This window comes from Pygoscelis adeliae, unplaced genomic scaffold, assembly GCF_000699105.1.
Source record: "Pygoscelis adeliae isolate BGI_AS28 unplaced genomic scaffold, ASM69910v1 Scaffold431, whole genome shotgun sequence".
NCBI classification, from domain to species: Eukaryota; Metazoa; Chordata; class Aves; order Sphenisciformes; family Spheniscidae; genus Pygoscelis; species Pygoscelis adeliae.
This window is the reverse complement of record NW_008824047.1, coordinates 578,610-606,476: the sequence shown is the minus strand read 5'-3', so window position 1 is coordinate 606,476 and position 27,867 is coordinate 578,610. Positions and strand designations below refer to the sequence as shown.

At 40.2% G+C, this 27,867-nt stretch overlaps 1 protein-coding gene across 1 annotated transcript in view; it reads right to left on the bottom strand.

The window, feature by feature from the left end:
- Positions 1 to 27,867, bottom strand: part of EBF1 (early B-cell factor 1) — a 281,018-nt gene that overhangs the window by 91,595 nt on the left and 161,556 nt on the right. The window contains exons 5-6 of the mRNA XM_009333536.1: positions 15,736 to 15,817; positions 7,753 to 7,870 (exon numbers count right to left, since the gene is read on the bottom strand). Coding sequence (XP_009331811.1) covers positions 7,753 to 7,870; positions 15,736 to 15,817 — 200 coding nt within the window. The remainder of the gene's footprint in view (positions 1 to 7,752; positions 7,871 to 15,735; positions 15,818 to 27,867) is intronic.

Here is a 27,867-nt window from a genome sequence, read left to right as displayed (position 1 = left end):
AGTAGCTAAGGTTTTTCTACTTGCATGACTGTACTCCAGTTCCTCTGAGGTCTGGAGAGAAACCTCAAACCTTCAGAAAGTGGTTGATCTAACTCTCCAAATAAGAGTCAACTCTCATGGTGGTTGGAGAATTTCCATCTGAACTTTTCTCCCTTATCTGTTTGCTGTAACAAAACAGGTTTTCCCACACAAATCTGTATCAAATTTTAATGACAGTTTTCCCCATGTTTTCTTCTTTTTGCAATTTTGGGAGCACAGTTCTGAAAGCTCCTCTGGGAAATTCATGAAATGCACTCTATCTTCATCCCGTTACTATTTCTCCATGAATTCATGACATCCTCGTAACTATAGAGGGTAACAACATATCACAGCTTGACATCGTTTAGATATTCTGGGGGAAGGGCTGTTTTATTTTTCATTTATTTGAAAAATATAAAGGGCAGCTGCTCATGGGTAGAAACTGCCACACCTTATCCTTTTAAAATGAAGGTGTCTCTCGCTTCCATTGTAGCATTTTTTCCTTTTTCAATTAGACATGACACTAGATCGCTGATAAGTTACTGTCAAGCAGGAATCCTTTCTAACTGTGGTAATTGGAGTACCCAAACTTGACTTTTCAGGAGGTATTTCCATGGGCATTATGTCACAGCAATCCTTTTTATTAAAGACTAGAGTACTTAAAATGGTATCTCTTAAGTCTCCTGCGACATGGCGGCAGAAGTGTTAGTACATATATGTTATGAAATAATGCTTAAATAATGAAAAAAATCACAAACTCAAACCTCCCACTTCATGAAAAACCTGCAGCTTAATGGCAGAACTGAAATTCTGGAATCTCCTCACCCGAATCAACCATTAAAAATCCACCTCCAAGAAAATTGTTTAAATCTTGTTTTCATTTAGCCTCAGACTAAAAATAAATTTTGAATAATCAAAATTGCTGCAGCCAGATATTCTAAGCTTTTGAGTACCTCTCCTTAATGGCTGATTTATGACCTAGACAAATAGAAACAGAAGATTTTCTGCTTTCTGTTTGATGTGACTGTCTGTGAGAAGGGCAGCTCCACCTACCCACCCACCCTGTTCTTGTGAAATGCTCAGTAATATCCAAAGAAGAAGCAGGGGCCTGGGCCTGCAGACAGCTACTCTACTCTGCTCTGGTGAAGATTAGAAAAAGAAAACAGCATAATTCAGTGGGGCATAATTTAGTTAACACAGTTTTGGTTACCTAAATTGGAGCTGTACAAATCTGAGCTCTGCTGTGTTTTGCTAACCTGATGGATCCCAAGATTTTACTCCTGAAGAGACCTTTTCGGTCACGCAGCCTGACATCCTGCATAGCGCCCACCAGAGAACCTCACTCAGCAATTCCTCGGTGAGGAATTACTCAAACCATTAACGTCTCCCCGAACTGCTGTATACTTTTTAGGAAGATACCACATCCCAACTTAACATTTGCAACCTGCAGAGAACCTGCCACAGTTTTGGCAACTTACTTCAGTGGTCCCCAGAGTTAAAATCTTGTTGAGATCATACCGGAGTCTTTATCTACAAATTCTCTCAAGTGAAGCACCTTAACTTTCTGGCCATGTTTTGTCTCTTCAGAGGGACATATGCTGTAGCTCCATCTGAGAACACATACTGGACTAATCCAGCCCTGGTGTGCTCACTTATATTAGAAACATACAGTAAGTCCACAGGGCAGCGAAGAGGTTAATATTATATGCTTGGTGAGGTCAAGCTCCAAGAACACATAACAAGCCATTATGTAAAAAATTGCCTGAATTTATGAGTCACTGCATTTATGAAGGAACTGATATGAAAAAGACAACTTGGCAAAAGTAAAGAAAATGATTTCCAGCTTGAAGTTTTGCAATCCTTCAGTATATCAAGGCTCACTTACTGTTATTACTATCCATGTTGTGCAATGTTCTGAAAGTCACATTTTTTTCCCTTGTGTATGCATAGAGATGTCCAACAACCCTAGGTGTTCTTCCCTCATAGAAAATAAATTAGAAAGCAGACTTAACTCAGAATAACATACAAGATCCCCTCAAGTAGAGTGGTAGAATCCTAATATTTTTTATCAATATATCCCTTCTAAATAATAAATCAAGCCCACTCCATTTCTCTATATGGAATGATACGGTGTAGAAAAAGCTTGTGTGTTTATATTTTTCACATAATCATGAAAACATTCTTAAGTGAAGCACCAAGATATAACAGGTGCTTCCACGCATAGATGAAACAAGTCAAACATTAAAGTTTCTTTGTTTAAACCTGGTCAGTTTGTGAATGCAGGAGTCCCTAACTTTGATTAAGAATCTCAACTTACACCATCTAAGGGTAAAATGTATCAAGTTTTGAAGATTAACCTTTCTCAACTTGCTAATATTTTTCGCTTCAGTCAGTATTCTGTCTTGTATTAACAATTTTGTCAACTAGCATGGACACATGCAATACCAAGGGATTCAGGGTTGAAATGGTTAAAATGGAGCTGATAGGGGCATCCTCTTCGTGACTCTCCACACCGCCAAAAATGTAGTGGTTAATGTCGTGGCAAAGCCGCTTACAGCACAAGAACCAGGTCACTAAGTTTTCTGAGCATCTTTCAGGAATCATCAACTGGTGTGCCCAGCACATGCAGCTAAATTCAAGGTATGCGATGACCATTCTCAACAATTCTGTTACAGTCAGACTAGATAACAACGATACTTAAAGGCAGTCAGCCTCAAAACTTTATTTTAAAGATTGTTCTCTCAAAATAGTTTATAAGGTTGGGAAAAACTTTCCTTTTTTATTAACCTAAATAGAAAATATCTAATCAACTAAGGCACAGCCTAGCAATCATTTTTGTTTTCAAATCTGAAGATTTAGTGGAAAATCTGTGAATGTGCCTACTGTGGTGGCTGTGGGCTCTCAGATTGCCCAGGATGGGCAGGATTGGCAAGAAAAGCTCTTTAAATGGCCCACTGCTGATGAGAGGATCTACCTGATGTACCCAGCTGAGGCACAGCAACTACTACTCTTCATTTACTGTAGGAGGTTCTGCACCTGCAGACAGCGAATGGTCTGAATCACTCATTACTATCATGAACTAAAACAACACTGTAAAAGCTTGACGGTCTCAGGTACCACAATAGAGTCATCAAGCAATCCTGCCATGCGCTATCATTTCCAGTATAAGGCAGACACTAATAATGGTTTTGCTATATAATGACCTATTTTAGATATATACACAGACACACAGATTTACGTATATTGCATATTAAAATAACGGCAGGACATTGCTTTAGAAGTCACGGTTGTCTCTGCTTCCATCTGCAAATTCTGACATCATGTCTTAAATTTGTCCCTATTTCTACCCTGAATCTTTCATCTTTTGCTACTGTTGAGCTGACTCGGAACCAAATCGCCAGGAAACCTCACCATCACCTAATTCTTCAGCACTCTCCTATGGATGAGGAGGAGGAGGAAGGAAAAGAAAAAGAAATAAAACTGTCCCTTTAAAAACCCAAGCATTTAAGCTGCTTGTCAGTCGTCTTCCTGACAAGGCCACTTGAATGTATTCAGGAATATTTGCATAAATGCTCACAGTGAGTTCACCGTGGCAGCTAGTGCTAATGGTACATAAAGTAATTTAGTCACTTCTCTTAGGCATCCTGTCAGGGTGATAAGCACCCCCTCTTTGCCTTGTTGCATATTAGATCATTAGATAATAAAGTGTTAGAGCATGCAAACTGACAGAGTCTCGGGGACTATCATTTTTCGAGGGCATTGCATTCTGCCAGCAAGGAAAAATAATAGAGAAACTGATGCTACAATTGGCTTTACATTCTTGTAAAGCCATTCAAAGATTGGGGGGAAAAAAGAATTTTTACTTTGCAGTGATATGAGAGTTTTAACTGGAAACTTTGCAGACATCTGCAGCGGTGGACTTCATGCTGGTAAACTTGAAAAGGGTTGTTGCAAACCCTGTCAGAATTCCCCCCTTTCATAAGCTAGTCACTTAAATTGCATTGGAAAGATATTGCTTTTAAAATTGACACCCTGGGATGAACTACAAGCTGAAATATATTCTACTGGTTGGGGCCTATTGGCTCTTCACTATACATCTTACTATATATGTACAATTTAGAAAGGTCAACCACACCGGCTTTCTGGTTTACCATAAATATAAAACAAGTGAGGATCCAACTATTTGTGAATGAAAAAGTGATAATTATCGAAAACCACAGATTACTGTGGCTTACCCTATTTATACCACACAGAGATGTATGAAATAATTGGCCTCTGCCAGCTATTACTTTTGAAAGACAGATATATTTATTTGAAATATGAGCTTCTTAACCCGCTGGTTTCAAGGAGGACAGTATGTGGATACGAAACCATGGTCTAGGTTCCTAGTTATATCCAGAGAGACAAGCTGCGAAAAGGAACTTTCATTTTACTATCTGACAAGCAAGATACAGAGATGTGTTGGATGTCCCAAAAATAATCCAGGCTTACCTGCTAATGAGATGGTGAAACCCGAATGTGGAGACACCAAGCTCCTGAGTGGATCAGGAGGTAAAGCTTTCTTTCCAGCTTTTTGGCACCCAAAGTCTCTTTTAGGTGTCACATAAACCACAACTCCATGTTTAAGAGCAGCATGTCCCAACACAACTTTGTAAGGAAAAATAAGCTGGATATTGTCTAACTAAACTAGGCAACCAGCACACCTTCTTGCTACATCCCCTCTCCCCTTTCCCGAGTCCTCACACAGTCAGGCATTCCTCTCTATTGCAATCAGATATTTGTGTTAAAGAGTTAAACATCTAGAAAAGTATACAGGAATACATTTGGTTAAGGGCATATTGTAGTTTAGGTCCCAGCATTTAAAAACCTATGATCAGAAGTTGCTCACCAGAGCAATAAACCAGAGACAAACTAGCCATGACTACGTTAGCTTCCCATTTCACCTTTTACAGATCCTGTTCAGGTCAATCTGCCCCCCGCTCCAAGGGAGGCAGAAAAGCTGGAAAGAGGAAAGGCAAACAAATTGCCTCTGCTACTTACACTTGAAGATATTATCCAAGATAAAAATTCCAAAAACTGAAGAAAAATAGTATACTTTGGGACTCAAACTAGATAAAAATTAATTTCAGTGGAGGAAACTATCATCTGTTCCAACAGGTCTAAGGTTCGTGGTGGTTGCCCAAAATTCAATAGCATTAAGCCCAGCTGAGACTTTTTTTTTTTCATTCAGTTAAGTGTTTTAGACATCTAATACCAACACTAAAACAGTTACTGGATTTTTTTTTTTTTTTTTTTTTTTTTCCTGTCTCTTGGACTCAAATGTGCATAGAATTCCTGGAGAGCTGGATTGAAAGATTTAGGTTAAAAAGAAAGGCTCCACCAACCCTTTGGGAAGAGTGCAATTTTGTAGTGTGGAGGTTGCTATTCAAAAGTAAGAATTTACTAGCGGTTGCTTTATGAGGTTGCTTGAGAGGTGCCTGAGAAAGCAGATTAGAAAAACCACCTTTCCCACAAAACGTACACATGGAGATATTTTGCAGATGTTGACTTTTAATGTTAGCACAGTAATTAGGGTTTGTGTAGATACGTAAGCATAGCATTATCTTTTTTTGTTTCCTTTTGCTAACAGAATCCCTCAGGTAGTAGGAGTGGGAACGATAGCTGTGGTAAAATGAGATGCTATTACACCATGCATGTGAATAAGAACATTTATGTATGAGAAAGTAAGTATTGTCTTGACCAAAAGCAGGCACTGAGAAGACTGCGGGGGGCGGGTGGAGAGGAAAAGATGGCATCTACTTTAGTAGGAGTATAAGTAAAAAATAGGAGTGTCTTTTTGATAGACTAGACTTAATGGAAAGATTACAAGGTTGAACAGAGAGAAGTTTCCTTTTGTAATGTTCTGCCTTCTGCTAATTAATAAAGGCAGAGTTCATACATTCCTTACAAAAATTCAGCAAAAATTATGACAGTAGTTTGTTTATTAAATTAGGTTGTTGGCAGGATGAAAAAAAAGTCTATAACATGAATTATGGCTGAAAATGGCTCATAGCCTACATAAAAAGTTAGACCTAAATAAATACAGATGTAAGTTATGTTTATATAATGAGAAACGCTGCTGAGCTAAGAATTTTAGGTTAGTAAGTGTGAACTACAGACCCAATTCTGCAAACACTTATCAATACCCTCAACATTACTGACACAAGAAGCCTCATTGATCCCAACAGGACCATATGTGTGCATAATCTTAAATATATGCATAAGTGTTTGCAGGACTGATGACTGAAAGCATAAACAGAATAGAAAGCTATTTCCACAGGAATCCACTGAGTAGTAGAAACCCACACATTTGCCCATTTCTCAGTATTAATAATTTCTTTTAACATATCTAGTTAACATTTTTTTGAGCAGCATTCGCTTTCCCAGAGAAAATTTTATCTGGTTTCTTCAAACTCTTTGGAAAAATCTATTTAATTATTCATCAGATCCTTGGCAAATATTTGTGAAACAAACCAGCATAAAGGACTGGTGCCTTCTACATTCAACTACTTCAATGGAAGCTGAGAGTACACATCTCTTAGAGGGAGCAAGCACCTATTGAATTTAGGATTACAAACAGCTTTGATGACAAAGAGCTATTCTACCAAGCTGGAACAGGGAGAGGGGAGTGAAATGCCCTCTGTTTTTGTTTTGTTTTTCAGTAGTAGTCATCAACTTTGAGGACAAAGATCAAAACAAAACATTAATCAAATCCAGATTTTTCAAAGTACATTTGCACTCAACAACTCCCATTTTAAGCACCTACAGTCACCAGCAGATGTTCTCTTCCAGGACCAGCTGATCTTACGGAAAAGATTACTGTCCTCCAGGCTGCTTCCAGCCACGTGCTCCCATCCCACCCTTGCTGGGGTTTACTGTCCTTTCAGAAAAGCCAGACAAATTGCTTTGCACCATTTCTCCTTCAATCATTTCAGCAAAATAAGCTAGATTGGCAAAGAGTTATAATTTAAACAGTTTAACTCAAATGAACTTCTTTGGACTGAAGGAGACTAGGGAGCAATCAGACAACCATCTTAGCTGGCATGTCCATGGTGGATAATAGCCTGCAGCAGGGAGGAGAGACAAGCAGCTGTGGCACGCAGGGAAGAGCAACTTCCTCAGCTGGCACAGCTGGAGCCAGAAGAGAACATTCGTCCACGGCTTGAGTAAGCAGATGGATTTCCAAAAGGGCTCTGCTTTCATTTAGGGCAATTCAAAGGAACAGCTGAATCTCCTAGAGAGCTCAGCACTCTATAGATAGGAGAAATCCAATCCAAAATTTGGGTGCTGAGCACTTCAGAAAATATGCAACATCCTTTAGGTGCAGAGTCAAAAATCAAGGCAATTTGGAAAAGATCAGACTCCAATTTTGGGCGCTGAATATATGCAACCAAAAAAAAAAAAAAAGAAATCACCACACTTCACTGATACACAGGACAGACTCTGCACCATGTTTGCCTACTGGCTTGTCATTTCACTACATTTAGTGCTGACCTACTTGAAAAATTCCCCCCTTCCTCCATTCCTCCTGGTCTGGAGGCCAGTCTCTAAAATATCGGTCCCAAAGGTATAAACTGTTACAGGACAATCTGAAACCAGTAGCCAGAGACACAAACCAAATAAATCCACATTTAAAGTAGCAATGCCAACCAATGAAAATGATATGCCTACCATGTTCCAGATAAGAAGGCGTACCTTCCGAGGGATCAAGTCTTCGAGCTCTCCGCCCATGCTTGGAATTGTTGTGTACAAACATGTTGTCTGACACTGCCAACACATGGCCATCAACATTGACTGTTGTAGATACCACAACCTGCAAGCACAAGAGCAAAATGGAGGAAAAATTGGATATATATGTATGTTTTTTAAGAAGCACAGAGTGTAATAAACTCAGTTAAATAAATAACAGCTGGAGCTGTAGAAAATTGCATAGCTATTTCGCATAATAACTGGTGCTTATGCTGTACAAATCTAACAAGAGACGCTATTGATGAGTGGGTCTTTGGCATCACAAGCTTTTGATGAAGTTTTAAGTTAAATTGCAGAGTTTGTAGCTGCATGGCAGACGGCACACTGTTAACCATCATTTTAACAAGAAGATCTTTATTAAGTATTTTTTCCCCTATATACAAGGGCAGCTGTGTTTCACCCTAAATTATCCTTCAGTTTCCATGCTGAAGTAGATAGAGCTGTTGACATTGCAAATGAGAATCCATTCAGAATAAAAGAAAACAAAAGTGTATTTTGTGAAGTTGCAATGAGAGTTGTTGCATGCCTCCCCCCACCCTTTCTACTGCTCTCCCCTCAGTACAGTCACTACAGGTTGTTGAACTTGCCCAAATTTTTCCTGAGCTCTATCTCAGGGAGTATGTATAGGTATGTTTGTGTACACACACATGCTTGACAGTGGGGTCTTGAGCTGGAGAACACAACCCTATTCATCCAGCATTAGAATTATTTGTATTTCTCAACTTATCTCAATGTCAACACCTGGGATTTGGTTTGAGGCGAGGGGAGGGAGACAGTGAAGCACTGCCCTGGAGGCGGGATCCGACACTTCTGCTCCCCAGAGCAGCCCACGGCAGGAAAGGAGCCAACCCAGCAGGGGCAAATGGGTAAGTGTTAGGTCCAGATTAGAAGACCCAACTGCTCAGAGGTGTCCAGAGGGACCTCTCAACCTTCAGGCTCAGCAGGCACCATCCTATAGGAAATCCCTGTTCAGGCTGAGGGCACCCGAGCCACGAACCATCATGGAGAAAAGGGGGGGATGCATGGGGCAAGTCCCTGGCAGAGCTGGGAGCTCATCACACCGGTTCTCCTCCCACCCCACTCAGACCAAGCGACCTCATAGCCTCCCTGGCTTTCATTCAGTCACCCCCTCCCACAGCCTTTTCCCAACAAAGTATGGCATTCCCAGGGTTTTACCCCAGCCAAAGATTTGGCCTTCAGCTGGTGCTGGTTTACCAGGAGCACACGCCGCCTTTGAGAACTTCGACTAAAACAATAAGAAGAAATGACCTACACTTCTCCTTACATTAAACAGCGAAAGGGATTAAAAACTGAAACCCACAGAGATATGTTTATTCATGCGACCTCTTACAACCAAATATAATAATTGTCTGTTAATTGCAGTTTCAGCTCCCACCTCATGCTTCGACATGTGAAACAGCAATCAGCAGCTCCTGTTTAATCCACCTATTATGTTGACTAATTAACTTTGCTCGACAGTTTATTTCTTCCTCCATTATCAGCCCCTGTCAGCCGCAAGCACACTGCCGCAAAGGGGGACCTCAGCCCTTTTGATTGATCACCGATAGATTGACATGCAGATTAATTTAATTAGAATCACCTCACTTGAGAAATGAAAGACAATGGCAAGGGGGCTAATAGATCTGCTCTTATAATGAGGCAAGCCTCCAGAGCCATGGCAGAGGATTTCTGATTTATTTTGCTGAATTCCCCAGTCGCCCTGAAAGGCTCTCGCTTTAATTGTTCTTGGTTTTGAGAGGCTTTAGCCTCTGAAGAGGTGAAATGCTTTACAAGGATTGGCAAACATTGCTTCAACTCTCTCAGGAAGCTGCTGCCTCTCAAAGTTGGTCAAATGGGGACACTTAAAGGATCACTTACAACAATTGAATTTCATCACTTGAATTGGATCTAAAAAAAAAAGTTAAAGAAAAAATTTTCCAACTATTTCTGACCACCGATTAAAATGCTCAAAAATATAAAGTAAGCAACGCTGCCAAATTGCCCATAGGTAATCCCGAAGTCTTTGTCTTTAAAAAGAGGAATACAAAAGAGAATAGTTTACATCTAAAGGATCCTAAAACCGTCCCTCAGAATGGCATTCCAGGCAATAGAATTTTGTGCGTCTTTTAAGTGAAAGATATTAAAATACAGAATAAATGATTCAAGAGCTCTTACAGATGGAAATTTGGGAAAAAGAAAGCACCAAACACTGCAGGTAAGTTTTTCTGAAATCAAACTAAGGGGGAAAAAAGCCCAAGCCCTATATATAAAATTCCAAAAGGGATTTCAAAAGTAATTTATCCATTGCATTCCTGAGGGACAGAATAAAGTTTATGATATTTTCAATAAAATATGATCTTATAGTAAGTGGCTCAGGGTTTGCAATCTTATTTGTGCACTTGCAACCATTGTAAATTCTTTGCAATTGGGATTTTGAGCCAAATCCTTAGCTGGCATTGCCTGTCACAGCTCCATGATTTACGCCAGCTCATTATCTTCTTCTATGGGCCTGCTTAGATGCATATGAAAATTAACAGTATTACAATTAATAACAATGACTACAACATGAAATATTTTCTCCAATCCTAAAACCATATAGGTACACACAGATTTCCCACTGAACCTAATCAATCCTCTGCTGAAACCCAAACTGTTGAACATTTCTAGAAACAGGATTCCAGAAAAATAACGGGTCAAGAGTCATAATAGCAAGTTAGGTCTCAAACCTGTGAAAAACTTACATATAAGTAGCTGCCTTTATACATGCACCTTTCTAGGGAAGAACTCAAGGAAACAATCCTAGTGAGGTCAGTTTTATGTGAGTAAATCTACATTTAATTTTCCCTCCTCAAGCTTCCGAAACAGTTGATGCAACATATTTTGAATTACTTAACAGTGTCTTCCTACCTACCTCCTGAACAGAGAGTTTGATTTACTACAAAGAGACCACATTGGTGTGGTTCGTCGGTGTCGTTAGCAGAAGAAACTATAAAAGGAATCCCCAAGAGAAACTGTTTCCAGTCTCAGGAAATGCAGAAAAAAAAGTGGTTACTTTATGTATCTGTCTGAAAAAAAATGATTATTCATAGTGCACCTGTAAGAAGTAGCACACGCTTACTGCTTAATTCTTTAAATGTAAAATCTCATTAATACAGGAATACTGAACATACACTGCACTAACGAAATATTAATGCCCTTAATTATTATCAGAAAAAAAAATACACCTTGAATATTGTGTGCCACAGTTACATACTTGGATTGCTACAGAGCACTTACATACTTACAGTTCTGCTCATATTTTTTAATCTAAAAAAATACTACACCCTCCTCATTTTGATTTTGAAACGACTGGGATATGTTCAAGTTAAAGCACATGCTAAAAATAATTTGTGGAGAAATCATAAAATTAGGGGGAGGGGAGAGCCAAAGTATATGTGGAATGGGCACTGAGGCATCCTAAAACACAGACCATAACAGAGGGAAAGGCACACTACAGTTTAATAAATGATTAATGAGGTGCTGACACATTAATGTAAGCACAGGGACAACCAGGCCTGCCAAATCTCAAACCTTTCCAAATTTTGTCAACAAAACACAGTTTTAATTTGGGACAGGCAAACATGGAAAATGATTTTGAGCTTTAGCCCTTCATAGATTTTTGAATTTAAATCCTGTATCAACACCAGGGGAGACAGAGGTATGAAAGAAACACATCAGTTTACAACTTTCTTCAATGAAGTTGGCACTATCAACTGCATTAACGTATCATGGCTCTGTGAATTATTCTGCCTGCCATTAAATAGTTCAGTTTGTGAATACTTTGGAGCTTAGTTTAAAAAAAAAATATTCAGAGACCAGGAGCCTGGAGATCAAGCTATTTATCCACGTTTAGCACTCGGCCTGTTTATTTGTTGTAGTACCTCACCTAATATATCAAAATTAAGCATTGCAGGACTCCTCATTTTTAACCACAGCCCATTAAGCTTTGCTAACTGATTAAGACATAGCATGTTTCTTGTGCTTTTAATTTTCTCCGATGTATGGTGAGGGATCTGCTATTTTTGCGATGTCCCCAACATCCAATTGCAAAGGCAGAGAAAATCTGATTAAGATGATTTCCAGGTTTGAAGTATGTCATTAGTGTTAAACCTGTAACTCCCACGTTTGCTGCTCTTTGAAAGCTATGCAGAAACGGCTTGAGCAACATCTTTATTTTTATCACCACTTAGTGACCTCTTCCTAGAATGTGTTGACTTTATTCTAGTAACTAAAAATCTCTCTCGATTTAACAAGACACTTAAAAAGGTGCCTAACTTAAAGCACATAAGTACAATACATTCAGTAATTTTGTTCACGTGCTTGAGGACAGGTCGGGCGCTTAATTACCTTGTTGAATTGGGCCACAGCTCTCACTGCTATTTTTCAGCCTTTTTTTTTTTCTCTTCCCCTTCTCTGGGGATGGAGCCTTGCATGTCCAAATTCCATTATCTGGGATTCATGAGGCATCATCTCTGTCTCTTATGCAAATTTGCAATAAGACACAAGTGGCTTCAATTCAAACATGAGTGGCAGCGTCCCATGGAGGCAAACTAGCAGCCTAGGCTGAGGAAGAGGTTGTGGTAACAGAATCAAACAGCATGGCAATTTCTAAGTGACTTTCAAGGTTTTCATAATAAATGAATGTTTGGGGTTTTATGCAGTGACTCAGTCTGAAAAGTTTCCTCTAAATTAAAACTTGACATGTGTCAGTTTCTAAGCAGTTGTGCTAAAACAAGAACAACAAGATAACTAGGGCACCTGGGTTTCATTAATTACAATAACATACAAAACTGTTTAGGTTGTATGAATGAGTTTGTAATGCTGAAAAAGAAAATCTGAGCAGAGTTCACGCATGATACCATCTACTTATTATTATTATTATTATTACCACCACCACCACTAATTGGGGCACTACAGCCCATCCTACCAAGACTGGTGACTTATTGTGATGAAGAATGCAAAACCAGGCTGAGCATCTGCTTCATGGGATTTCTGGAATAAAAAGGCGAGGTTGGCCAAAGGTGACAATAACATGATATCACCAAATGTTTTGTGCAATTGGGCTGATGAAACACAGAGAGGCGAAATTATTTTCTTAAGGACAAGCAGGGAGTCTGTAGCATAGCTGAACACTCAACTCAACTGTCTTGAGTCCCTGCATAGTACTTGACTTCTCCTCTCTGACTGTCTCCTTCTGCTAATAGAGACACAACTAACACAGCCAGGGCCAGCACTGCTCCAGCACACACTTTTGCTGGCACTTGACACCGCTCCAGTTGTCACATGCCTGGACATCTCAGACATGCAGAGAAATGTATTTCCTTTCAGGCCCACAACTGCTTTTATGTTAGGCTTATCACACTACTACATTTGTATGCAAAGTTCAGGATAAAACTTCCTAATTCATTTCTATATATGAGTTGGAATGAAGTTTCACACACAGATCGCCCGAATCAACACATACAGACAATCCCCTGCTGCAGGAAAAAAACCCAAAAACTACTAAGAAAGGAAATTTTCTGCAGGGCCAGTCCTTAGATAGTACAAGACTCGTGTCCCCGGCCCTTCACTATTTCTCCCACCAAAACCATAATCTGCGTTCTAATAACTCCTAGCAACTTCTGGGGACTGATGAATGAGAGACCATGGCCAAAAGATGGACAAATCTCCTTTTTTTTTTTCAACTCAGAACAGATAGAACAGTCCAGAACAGATAGGGGAATGAAGTAAAAGGAGGGAAAGTCTCCATTTTTTTGTGTAAAAAGAGCATGCTACTATTTAAAAAGTGTCTGGTTTTTAACCAGAACTTTGACATAACTATTAGAGACCTTGTAAGTCTATATTTCAAAGGTAGCTGAGAGCAAACCCACCACTGACTTCACAGGGGCCCAGATTTCACTTGGTTCCTATACAACATTATCTCAAACATCGAGGTCCATCATATTATTGAGATACTATGTGTATGTTTGGTCCTTTTCACCCTAAGAAATGATAAATGAAGCCTGGACTCTGTAGAGTCTGGCTGGTTTATTTTAAGAAGTCTATTGATAAAAGAGCAACAAGTTCAAAATTAAAAAAAAAAAAAAAGAAAAGAAACAAAATCAGCTATTGTAAAACAATAAGCCTGGGCACTTAACAGAATGCTGCAAGCTTCAATACCACCCTGTATTATAGTATGAGTGGTTCACTCGGCTGAAAGTGATTAATTTCTTGAAAATGCTAAGGTCACACTAATTGACATGACCTGTGTAATTAAGCAGTCTCTGTTTACACACGGAAAGCTCAACTGCTGTGAAGCTGGGTTTGTATGACAGAATGTCTTTACAAGTCAAGAGATCAACAACCTTTCCTATGTCCTACCTACCCGCCGACACAGGCTCCTGATTGCTGTTCTGAGAGAACACGCAAAGGCATTACCATATGAAAATCAGCCTCGAGCCTGGATGAGCACAAACCCAGCAGAGTGTACATGTTGTGAAGCAAGCTCTGACAGGCCCCAGGGGTGACTGCTTGGCCTAAATCCCTCTGCTGGTGAGAGTCCTTTTTCCACTTTCTCCTTCAGTGATAATGCCCTCTTGAATCACAGGAGAAACGTGACAGAGGGAGGAGTGTGGGGTGAGAAGCTGAGCGCTCTGCCATGCTAATGCTAGCTCTTATACTGATTAATTTAATCCCTGTGGCCACATCTCCTCACTTCTGCACTGCTATGATCAGAGGGGCAAATAACACCCTTCTGCTTTCCAGCATTGTTGCAATTAAGCAGTTCAACAAAAGACATATGTTCTACATATAAATAATATTGCCATTTACATAGTGTTTAGCACTTTTATTTAAGTGTGACAATGCTGGAAAAGAAGCAAACAAGGCCCTGAGCTACTGCAGACAGAGGCTGTCTTTTGGAGTTGTCTTCCTCCAGAGACCCATGTAATCTATGGGACAAATCTCCCATTTCTTCCTCAGAACCCTGAGGCAAATCCCCACTGACAAACTCGATCATGTTTTCTCCCTGAGCCATATACACTCCTCCCATCAAAAGAGAAGGTCCTTTGGCTCTCTACCCCGTATTTTTATTCAGCACATACTCAGGTAAAGCATTACTGGCACAGTCAAAGGACCACGTCTTCAATAAAGGGCTTGGAGCAACTATTTCTCAGCATTGCCACCACACCACTCTCCTGCCAGCACTGGGGAAGGCAAGTGCAGAGCATCTTCCCAAGGGACAGTGCTGTACTTAATCCCAAAAGTAGTTGTGGACATAAGTGTAGCATAACAAAAATGTCCTTAGCCATCTGAAACTGTTGATACTACAGTTCCCAAGCTCCACTGCCACATGCTGCAACAGCGGGGAAATACCAGGCCAAAACATCCTAAGAAAGATACACCCAATGGTAGTTTTTTCCAAGTGCTGAATACAGGGATGGACCTTCATCCCATTGATGCACATTCATGAGTCTTTAACGCTGCTGAAGAACCGCTGAAGTGTAGTCACGAGCCTGATTTTCTTAATTGTTCTTAAACCCTCCTCTGCCCCTTCCAATAAACATGGTGCTCACTTAGCGTTTACATGAAGGCAAACAGTTCCCCAGGCAGAAAGGAATATCTCAGAGCGGGGTAGCCCCATAACCTAAAACAACAGTGAGGTCATTTTGATTTTTCCTTTTCATGCTTTCACTTCCCGTGGAGATGACATTATCTTCACGAGTTTTCTTGTCCAGAGCAAGAAAATCCAAATACTTCCTGTCGATTCTGCTGTCACAAGAAGTCCTCAGGCAATATTCTGTGACCTTATGTTTTCAGCATCTTCCAATGAATTACTAGGTTAGTTTGGGTCAAAGTACTTCTGTCCCTAACAGCTGCTGATTTTTAAAGGAGGAAGCATGCCCGACTGACCTGGAATCGACGCATGTCTCGAGGGTTTCCTGCATTTTTTAGGCAATTTTGGTTACATTTGAGGAAAAATTTCAAGAAGAACCTGTGGAGAAAGAGAAATGGACATTAACATCTTATAAACAGTCCGTAGTAGTACTATGTAACATCTGCACATTTGGTCCAACAAAGCCTTATTTACATTAGTATTCCCAACTCAGACAAATCATCCCACTGACAATCCAAAGAGGGAGCAGAGCTTGCATGGGCCCCCATCCAGCAAAACCTGTAAGCACGTCCTAAACATTTAAGCATTAAATTAATAGATCTGCTGTGTCAGAGCCATTAAAGTTTGCAGAGTCAGTTCCTCTATGATGCTAAATGGCCAGCCTCGTTGTGCCATCCATAGCAGCAAGGAAGTAAGAGACACATGTTTCAGCACAGCAAAGAGAGGACAAAAAAATGCCAGCCAAGAAAATTCCCTTATGTATAAATGGGGTTTTGTTTTACAATTCACGCTCATGTGCAACTTTTGATTTAATACAAAAATACAGAAAATGTTCCATACAGTTGAAATCTCCCTTCCACAATTAAGCCCAGTTTGTGCATAAAATTAATGCTCAAATAGTGGTTAGTGGGAGACCAAAACCCTGAGAGGAGAAGGGGGGAAGTCTTGGTTAAAAGACTGACTTCACGGAAAAATGAAATATTTTCAATGCAGTCTATTTCCTGGCCATACACAGTTCACTGAAGTAGCTATATGACCCTGACATATATCTCTAAGAAAAGACATTGCATTTTACAAAGCCAAAGAAAAAAGCAAACATTTCACTGAAAATATTTCCTTCAGCGTTATGCATCAGTGGACTGTAAACTCATAAAGACAAGTCAATGAATAATAGTTGGTCTCAGATTCCAGGCTTCCTCCCTGAGAGCCAAAGTTTATCAAACTTTTGTCCAAAATAAACTACAGACTAAGGTCTACTAAAGCTCAGCCGTGCAAAATTTAATCCTACAGCAAGTTTAAAACCTAGCGCAACCAGACAGAGCAGCATTACACTTGCAATAACCAGCAGTTGACTAAGCAGAAGCTAATCTGACCTGTCTCCATATACAAAAGTGGGAAGGGTTTGATCCTGTTTTACTTTAAATCAGAAAGTTAACTTTTCCAAGCATCCATCTTTTAGCACCCAAACTGAATGCTAGGTCAGCAGAATTTGCACATACTGCCACCAAGAAAGGCAAAACTGCAGGGTAAACAGCTTCAGAAAATCCCGTTTTGATGAGCAGCATTCTTTGCCCTGCTCTAGTTGTGATGCCACCCCTCAACAAGGCAAGTTTTGGTGCTTGTTACTCCATGCCAAGAAAATCATACTAGGCAAATGGCTGCAAGGACAAATTGAAACTACAAGGGACTGTTTTCATTAAAGAAAAGTAAGGTAATGAGGAGGATTATATGATGTGATGCTTGGGATTATCAAGGACTGGATCTCCTGACCCAGGAAGTCCCTTCTAGACCTGTGCTCCTAAATAAGAGCAAGCAATCAACATAAAATAAACAGCCGCCACACTTGAACAGGGGTTTGGAGACACTGTTTGTTTACACTAAAATAAAGAGCAGTGTAAGCCATTACGTTTTCTCATCAAACAGGTTCTGATATTCAATAACGGGAAGTTGGTGCTATTTGTTGTACATGTGTGTGTCTTTTTAAGCCTCTAATGGCCAGCTGTGACAGCCTGACTCAGATTGTGTAGAAGGAGCTGTCAGCACAAATCCTGGCATCTCGAATCCAGACAACTGCTTGCCACCAGGCGAGGGTTTGTACTCGTGCCAGAATGGATTTTGAGAGACAAGCAAATAGGGCATTAATTCTGCCAAAGAAAAACGAAAAGCGGGGAGAGTTCAGGATCTTACACTTCAGATGATGGCTTTCCTGTCAACAGCTCGTCATTTAGCTCATGAGCTATGAAGGGCACGGACATCAGATCCCTCTTGCCCTAAGCTGGCCCTGTCATGCGAAATGCTGGCAGGATCCGGAGACCACCCCTCCGTGTGAGATTGCTTGCCGAAATGAAAAGCCCAGCCATCTGTTGGGAGGCAAAGACATCCCTGTCAGCTGGTGCCTACAGCCTCGAACAGGTTCTTATGTGGCAAAACCTCTCAGAGCCACTTACTCTTTGGGGAGAAGCTGGTGCTGCCCTGGGTTTGCTGGGGGATTTTCGGTGGCTTCGCCAAGCGCCGAGCCCAGCAGCTGCCCACCCAGTCTGCCACAGCCCCGGAGCAACACCTCAGCCCCGAGTGGAGCTGGGACATGGAATAGTTAAAAATATGTGCACTGAAAGGCAGTGTCAGCCATGCAAACATGGGAAGTACCTTCCCGGTCTGTCTTTGCACAGCACACATGACCGCTGGGCAATGCGGGTTGGCGGGTTGACCCAAGGGCCCCAAAAGGGACGGAAAGCTCTTCGTGAAGCTCTCCAGAGAAACACTAGGCCTTCCCTTCCCTTACAAAGTCTGAGCTCATGTGAGCTCAAAGGCTTGGAAAATCACTATGAAATACAAGAGTTGGCTTTTGGGGTCTGCAAACTCTAACCCAAAGTTTTGAAGTCTAACTCCATTTGCACTGTGCTATCTCCCCCAAATTCTAGAGAAGTTTCACCAAAATAAACCGCAGAAGAAATTAAGCTCATCTATTTAAACCTACCAAAAAACCTCAGGCAAGAAAGCAAGCAAACAAAACTTTCTTTGAATTAAATCAACTCCAGAAAAAAATTAACTTAAAAAAATAACAGTATTTTCAGAGGAACTTTGAAGACCCCAAGCTTACACAGCCAAGTTCACTCACTGCATTTTAAGTAAAAAGTCTCCTGTTTACAGAACACATTCTGCCAAGCGACGTATTTTTATTCCACTGAAAGACAAAACAAACTATAGGCTGCACTTTGTTTTGGAACACACCAGCGCTGGAGTCCCCCCGGCTACACGAAAGCATCCCATGCTCATCTAGGCAAGAGCCGAGTGGCTCCCGAGCTGGCACCACGCGCGCCGGCTGACGGTCTCCCCCTGCTTTGGCAGGAAGGCAGATGCAAACAGACTAAGACAAGGGTAGAGAGGAGCCGTTTGATTCACGGGGTTCAGCCCGGTCTCTCGGCTCCTGCTTTAAACCGCTTTTCAGGTGCCTTCTTTACCTCGAGTCCGGTGCTGCCAGACTTGCTCATTAGCAACACTTCACTCTGCAAATATTTCAGATTTAGATTGACAGGACCGGTCCAGGAGAAGTGCCAACAGAGCTGAGCTCTTTGTAAGCATAAACCTCCATCCCCGTTTGTTTGCATCTAACTTCTTCACAGTGGGTTATTTTTTTCAGTTCTAACTTTCTCTGCATTTGGCAGGACTGTATAGCATTAATACTAACCACAGAGGATATATAGCATTAATACTAACCACTGGGGTCTGAAATTCATTCCCAAGATGAAAAAAATGTGTAAAACACAGGAGTGTCAATAAAATCTTCAACTTTAACTCTCTCTCCAAACTTATGTGATTGCTGAACACCGCCTCTACTGCCACACAAGACTCAGTCATCAATTATACTTATTGCTACCACTGAAGGTTTATTTTTTTGCATGAATCAAACAAAACATATTTTCTGACTCCCTTCCTGACTACTAACATCCCTGGTGTGAAAAGCATTTGTGGATATGGAGCAGAGAAACACAAGCCAGCTCCATGCGAGTCAGCTCAGGTCCATAAAGATGCAAACTTTTACAAATCACTTGGATTTACTGACTGACTTTGCTATTAAATCAAAGGACTCCATGCTTCACCCTTTATCTCACAGAGATGTGGTTGAAGGATATGGGAGTGCCGTTTTGGAGAAAACCAGTTAATTTCAGATTACATTTAGGTGTGCTAAGATGCAGCTCAGTGCAGGCTGCAAAACCTACTCAAGGAGCGAAGTTGCTGAGCAGTTAATCCATGCCATGGCACTGTACTACTACAAATCTCTAAGTAACTGCAAGGACCAATGTAGAAATACAACCTTCAGTTAAATACAAACTTCCAGTTTGTAGTCCCCAAATTAACATGAATTTCTGTCTGCCAGGCAGAAGCTCTAACCAATGGGTTATTGGCTCTTCTGGGAGCGTTCTCTCCTTTTCTCACAACTCAATAGAAAAATTCCTTTTTGGAGATGAAGATTTTTTTTCTAACAAAACTGTTGCATTCCCAAAAAGATTTTGGTGTCAGCAGGACTGTGCTCTCACCATTACCCTCCCAGCTGGAGGTCGCTCCACTTGTATAAAATACTCCCTGCCATTCATTGCTGGCCATCTTGTCCATCACACTGCAAACCCTTTGGGTTTGTGCAATACCCTCCCAGCAGCATCCCACTCTTTGTCACTGCTAACTACCGTAGTGATTTAAATTAAATAAATACACAGCAGAAATGGAAATACTAGCAATAAAGATGTAAAAGGATTTTGCCCTCCCACTTTTCTTGCCACTACAAATTAATACCCATGTTTATTAAAAATAAACAAAGAGTTAAATTAAAGAAAGCAAGCTCTGACATGGTCTAGGTTGGCTCTTCTGTCACTCCCCTGAAGGAAATTTAAAGGAACTCAAACACGAAGGCTTAGCAGTAGGATTTTCTCGCCATTGCCACAATAAATATGTCTGTGGAAGGAGAAAAAAATAGTTGGAAAGAAGACCTGCTGCATTCCTGATGCTGAAGAAAAGCTTGTTTGTGCCCGATACATTGGAGAAGTTGTTCAAGAACAGTTCATCCATGTGAAAATACGACAGCTGTCATGCTGCCAAGGTCAGCCAGACCAGTGGCTATCCAGAAAGTGCCGGTTATACAACTTAAACCTGGCTAGGGCAAACAACATTAACAAAATGCACCTTTTCTGAGGTATAAACGCATTCGATAGAAGAGGGTAACTTTAGACTCCTGGATGAAACACAGCAGTAAGTATATGTGGGTTTGCAAAATTAGTAAAACCAAAATACATGGGCCAGTGCAATAATTAGCAACCGTCCATCAGATAAAAGGATTGCATGCCCATTCTGTATGACATACCAATTCAGCAGAGTACTAAATATCTGTGTAAATTTAATCACACAAGCAGTACCGATGGAGACAAAGGTATTGCTCATGTACTTCAGTACCTCGCAGACCAGCTTTCTTTGGTCTCTCTTTTCCCCAGCAAAAGAGGATGCTGGGGATGTGATACTACAAATACAGTTGTCTCAAACAATATCTGATGGGTATTTACTTCTGGTGGAAAACCTGGCATATCAAGAAGTACTGAAGCCAATATAGGGGTGAGTCCACAGGTCACCAAGAGGCAGACGGTGCACACACTTCAGCCATTTCATTTGCTTCTTCAGGGTTTTCTATGCACTTTTCAAACACTTCTCTCTTTCTCAATCAGTAACTTCTACTGCACCTACTGGTAACTAGATCTAGTTAGTAATTTGCCACTAAAATAAAAATACAGAGAAAATGCATTGTTTAATGCAATTTTATTTGGAAAAGTAAATAATCAAAATGTAGAAATGCCCCTTTAGAAATTTCAGAAGGACAAAGCTTTTTTTTTTCCCTTGAAAGTTGACTCTTCTAATCAAAACTCCTATTTTACGATGGAAAATTCTCAATTAAAAGTTAAGCTAAAATAAAGCATTTTTTTTCTTGAACAACAATTTCTTTAATTTTCCATTTTTAAACTTTTTAACACTTAACATTTAAACATTTTTAAACTTTACTTGAAGGGAGCACTTTTTTATTCCACTTTGCCAGAGAAAAATTGTCAAAATAATGCAATTTCCTACACCATAGAAAATCTGAGCTTAGCCTAGCTCTGCTAATAACTGCAGAAAAAGGAGGGGAAAAAATTCCTTAGCATTTAAGGTATGAAAATTCCCACAAGTCTATTGTTGCAATGTTTTATTTTTGGTTTTGGTTTGTTTTTTTTCTCGCAGACCTTTTCACATACAACTAACTGGTCATGTCAGGTACCCTCTTCACAAAAGAAAAATTGAGATTTACACTGAGATTTACCAACATGAGGCTGTGCACGGAAATCAAATATAGGCATGGGGAAAGCCTCCTATTACCCACATGTTCACAGCTGGATTTTACTTGGCTTTTTAGTCAATAAACAGCAGTAGCTACCTTTCGTGGCATTTTTACAACAGGAAATTTATTCTGCAGTAGAGAAATTAAACACCAGATACAGCCATCTAACTCTCTTCTAAACATAACCTTCCCGAGTTGCCAAACATCCTAATTAAGAAAAAAAAATCCCAAATCTGCTCTCCCTGGATTCAGTGTTATCACTGATTTAAAATGGAAGCAGAATCAGACCTGTATTTTGCATTTACGGGATGCTAAACAATTCACTGGGTTAAAACAAAAAAAAACCAAAACAAACACCAACAAAAAAACCCCCACCAAAACCAAAGCCAAAACCAGAATCCTGTAAAATTATTTATTTCACTAGAAAATATCTATCTTCCTCCTGAACTGCAGGAAAGGTCCAAGAAAGGTAACATGACACGGAGAATAAGCCTCAAGCAGTCAGAGTCTATCGACTGAGATTCTTCAGGCCATGCCATAATAATGGAAACAGAATAGTCTACATTATTTTTGTGAACTTGCTCTGACTCCTGGAGCTAACATTGCTAGGGTTTGCTGTTATCCATACAGTAAATATGCTGTGCTGAGCTGAAAATAGCTGAGGAGGCACCCACATAATCACCAAATCAGAAGGTAGGACTGCCCAAAACAGCCTTAAATTACTCATTGCTCGCTTCAGCGAGTGTTCCCAGTCACTTTTCCTCAGGTCTGTGTGTTCTGCACAGTGAAGCACAGCATATCAATTTTTCATCTTGCATCTTCTGGACTTCTCTAGCTCTCTGATACTGAGTTATAATGCATCAGAGAAATTTAGTGTAGTTTGGGAAAGTGTGTTTGGCATTTTCTCCCATGAGTGAGTTAAAATCCCAGAGAGACTGTTTTGGTTTCTTCTCTCAGACTTTTAATAAGAAAAGAAAGAGATAACACCACCAAAAAACAACATCACAAAACAGAATTAGGAATAGTCCAGAGGCAGGTTTGAGTGCTCAGTTTTCTGTAATTTAATTTTGCCCCCAGGTCTGACTTTTTAATATTTTGTTTTTCTTAAAGTAGTTAAAATCTGAATTTTCTTATATCTCCTTACTTGTGCCCAGCTCCATTATCTAAATTTTTTATTAAATTTGAACTGCAGCTACCTTCCCATCACAAAAAAAAGTTGGAAGGAGTTTATGCCATCTGTGTACAGAGTATACACGGTGTATTTGGTTTATGACAGCTAGATACAAGATAACTGAACATACACACATCCTTTATATTATATTGACACAAACAGCGTTGTGAGATAAGCAGTGGAGGGCACGCACGCCCATGCCCCACGCACAGCTCCAGTTGTTAGCTTACATAGCACAGAAGCCTCCCAGCTCTGCCTTTATTTGCATGCTTCAAATCACAGACTATCCTTCACGAGCTGATGGGCCCGTGCTTTAGCTGAAATTGTGACAAACTTTCCAGCATCGGAGTGCTTTATTATCAAGTGAGTACAGTCACATAACCAACAGAATTTATCCTTATTTATTTAGTAAAAAAACAGTATTCGATCAATTTGTTTCAGTTTAACTACTTTTCCCTTCACTCTCTCCCCATTTCACTCCTGTTTCACCCCTCAAATACTAGGATATAAAAGTGGGTTAACTATTTTTAATTTTTACTGAAGATGCTAGACTTCAGTCACTGGAAAAAAATATAAACCAGCTCTGCGGTCTGTCATAGTTCACACAATGCCATTGAATTAGCAGCCCTCCCAGAGTCATACTTTTGCTGAAAGAACCTCTGTTCAGTGTAAGTGATGACAGATAACAGCATTACTGTTATTGTAATATGATATCAGTATTTGGTTGCCTGCTACCTCAAGGTAAACTACTGTAACTTTAGCACAGTTACCAAAAAGCATCAGCAGGATCAAAGTCATAGTATGTCGGAGAGCAGTGTTAATCCAGCCGTCTGAAGCTGTTTTTCTCACAGCAAGCATAGGACCCTAAAAGTTGTCACCCTGAGCTGAGGGTGCTGATGACATATTTCTTTCATCAGCTTACTGAGAAAGTTATAAAGATTCTCATGGTAAATATTTCATGTGTGGGAAGCACATTTCCCGCCTTTCCCTGGATTAGGCACATGTAAATCACCTGCATGTAAAATTGCGTGCAATCTGCCTGCACATACAGTAATTAATGATTCCTCAAATAACCTGACACCAATAATATCCTTACATAACATTGATGCACCAGTGCTATCATCCAAATCTGTGAAACCCAGAGGGTCAGGCTACTTAAAGGACATGTGTGCACGGTATAACTTCGGGCCAGAGTCTGTGCCTCTAAAGCGCTGAGAAAAGTTTCTGCACAGATAGAGGTGGGGTGCTACTCAAAACCCATCTGAACAGATGTATCCTTGAATGGTTACACTAGGTGTAGACATTATGTTACAACGGTGTTCCCTCCTGAGACCTGGCTCAGAACCTGCTCCGTTTTGTTCTCAAGATTTCTTTTTTTTTTTACAATTTTTTTTTTTCTTTTACGTGGAAGATGCTTAATGTTAAAAAAAGCCAGGAGGTCTGCTTAGACTGACATGGAAATTATTTTTGAGCAGATTAACATGCAGGACTGATGGCCTGAAGAGAGAGAAGCGACAAGGAAAGATGCTGTTAGATCTCTTATTTACAATAACCCGTAGTATATGTCAATAATGAATCAGAAGCACATAAGAAATGAAGAAAGTGATTATTGAGTTCATTCGTGTCACAAAATCATTAAAAATACACAATCCAAGGAGTTTCCAGCCCCAGAGAAATGTAACAGAAACTTAGCACACATGCTGAAGTGTGCCCATGAGATGCTGACAGTGCAAACGCAGGGGCTCTCGGCTGCAGCTGCTGCACTGCCTCGGGATCATCGCCAGCAAGACAGACATTGCAAGGCTGCGGGATTTACTGCTGGGATGACACCCCAGTCTCAGCTTTTGTATCACTAAATCCTCACCAGAACTGCAACAGCGATGGACAACTTAGAAACGCGACTGTAAATCTCCTGTTCACACAGTCCTGCTATGAAGATGAGTGGAACTTACCTCACCCGACCCATCTGAGTAATTACAGAGAAATATTTGGAAAGTGTCAATATGGTGAAAGATGGATTGCATCCCTTCCTAAGACAACTTATGCTTCAAAAAAGCAAATGAAGCATTTGCTTCAAGTAAAGCAGCAGCAGTGAAGGACTTTATATGGGGGAGAAAAAAAACAATAACAAAGTTATTGAAAGGTAACTTTTAATAAATTAAAAACAAAACTAAACTGGGAACCCCATCAGAGTCGGTGACAAAGGACAGTCTGACAGAGATTCTGCTGGGAAATGTGATTTTACTTTTTGTAATAACCTTTTTTGCTTCTCTTGGAAAAAAACCAACAAAAAAACAGTTAAAAGGAGTCTTTTAAAAAAACTAGTGAGTATAGAATTAGTTGCCCAGAAAAAATATATACATGCAAATGTATATTTGTATTTATACAAGAAAAGATCAAGCACAAAAATGCTGTGGAAGAAAGTCAAGTGCTGCCTTCGCCTCCTGCCCACAAGCTGGACATTCCATCCAGGGGTTCCCATTGTTTCACAATATTTAAGAGAATAAAGCCCTTGCTTCCTTTGCAGCGGGGAGCTCTGGCAATGAGGACGGGATCCGGAGTATAGTTGCTATTTTGAGTGCTGGAAGGAAGCAAAGAGCTGGTTTGTGGAAAGGTAGAGGTACTTTGTTTGAGCTGTGCATGCGGTGGTTCAACAAGAGAAGATATTCCACGGGTATTTGAAGGGGATCCTGAACTGGCTCTAGGTATAAAATGCTGCAGAATGTTTTGTGTGTGTAGGGGCAAGCAACCCAGACACTATAAAATTCATTGTAAGTCACCACAGAAGGGGAAGACTGAAAGAGAAAGGGGAAAAGAGAGTTTTTGATGTGATGGTGAAGAGGATCATGCTGTATGTAATGCTGGAGATGTCATCAATAAATATTGCATGTGTGTGCTACCTTTAACATGACCTTGAAAGAGCTTAATTAATCTTAGAAATAATGACCTCTGCAGCAGACGTGTAGAATCAAATCATATCTGCTTATATCACAAGTTTTGGATTAAGTACTTCAGAGCTTTTCTTAAAGCAACGGGCCTTGAATATGTAGGAAAAATAATTTTGCTGATGCCCTCTTCTGTGTCAGAGAGATGTGGAAAAGGCATTACAGCCTGTAGCTACAAAGTTATCTTTTGCACCCATCTGGAAATGTGATGCAGCTAACAAGAGTGTTTTCTTCTGCCCTTGAAGCCAACCATCCAGTGAGGGTACCCAAGCTGAAGGACAAAACCAAATGTCCCAAAACTGGAGTAGAATTCAGATCAGGATGCTGGTGACAAGTTATAACTGGAGTGAGGTAAGGACATGAGTTGGCTGTAAAAAAATATATTATGCTCATGCCACTGTGTACTTCGTTGGTTGGAATTATAAGAAATGGCATATTTAGCATAGAGTTCAACAGGCCAAAGACATTGTAAGGACAGAGGCACAGCATTAGGGACACTACATAAGGGAGCAGGGAACAATGTGCACTATTGTCTTTGGAAAGAAGGTGATCTCTGTTAGCAGCTACAGACATCTTCCGTGGGTGTTAAAACACAGTCAAGAGTTGGGATCTCTCCTGTATTTCTGGATGTCTGGCTGTGCCACCGAGATGCCTTTCCGTGTGAAAGCGGGGATGATACCTGTGATCAATAGGATTCATATCCACAAAACACAGAGCGTGAGGGTTTACAAAGTCCTATATAAGTACTGCATAATTGCTATTTTTCTGTATTACTGTAAAGGAGTGAGGACAGCATCAGCAATGGAAAAAAGTTTTACAATGAGCAGTTAAGTAACCTTGTCAGACAGTCAGGGCAGAAAGGTTCAAGTTCTTGTTCATCTACATTATACCAATGAAAGTCACAATTAATTCAAAGGACTAGGAAGCGCTTGCAACTTAACAACCTTTTACTCTCTAACTCTATTTTATGTTCTATTGTTCTTTTGAGAACAATTGTGCCAGCAACTGGCAAAGAGTAAAAAGGATCAGCAAAAACTTACAGCTGCCTCCCTCTAGCACCTCCCTGGAAAAAAAAAAAATAATTCCTCATTAATGTAAACGTAACTAACAAATCTCACCCAAAATCTTTCTAACTAGTCAGTAGCTTAAAATCATCAAGAACTCTACATTAGTACTGAATATTGATCATTCTTTTTTCACTCAATTCTGTAGCTCTGACAAAGTTCCACTAAAGACCTAATTGCATAATAATTAACTTAAATGTTGAAACACGTTATCCTTTCTATAATACATACATATCACTAATGAAAAGCCTGAAATCCTGTAAGACGATCGGCTAAACAATGTGAACCTAGATGACAAGATCAGGGTCTGATCTCAGAGACAGGTTTCTCCAGGTTTCTATAAACGTAGAGACAACATGAATTTTCATCTTCTCTAGTGAGTGGCTAGCTCCTGGCCCAGAGTTAACTAATACAGGAAATAAAAACACAGGCTTGATGAACCTCATTTGCTGAGCATACAATATCAAGTTTTAAATCCCTGCTTAATCTCCAAATAAAAATTAAGAGCGAGTTTGAAGAAATACTGTACAGTGCCAATGACAAAGTTATCAGCAGACACGTGTTAGACAACATGCTAAAATACCCTCACATCAACTTGTCAACAATAACCACCAACTAACAGACAACCCTGACAAAATAATACTCAGGGCTTGATTCAAAATGAAGAGGAAAACACAGTTAAATGTACATTATCTAAACAAGTTGTATATGACTTTGGTGTCTATTAAATGAAATAACATCACTCCAAGTTCGGAAGTATGAATCATTCTGATTACAGCTGAATGACCAAGTTTCTACCCTCAAAGTTTTCTTCCACCGTGCAGAATAACTATGACAAGTGCAAAATGATCGCGCTGTTCCTGCCCCCACAATGAAGCTATTCTGCCATCCTG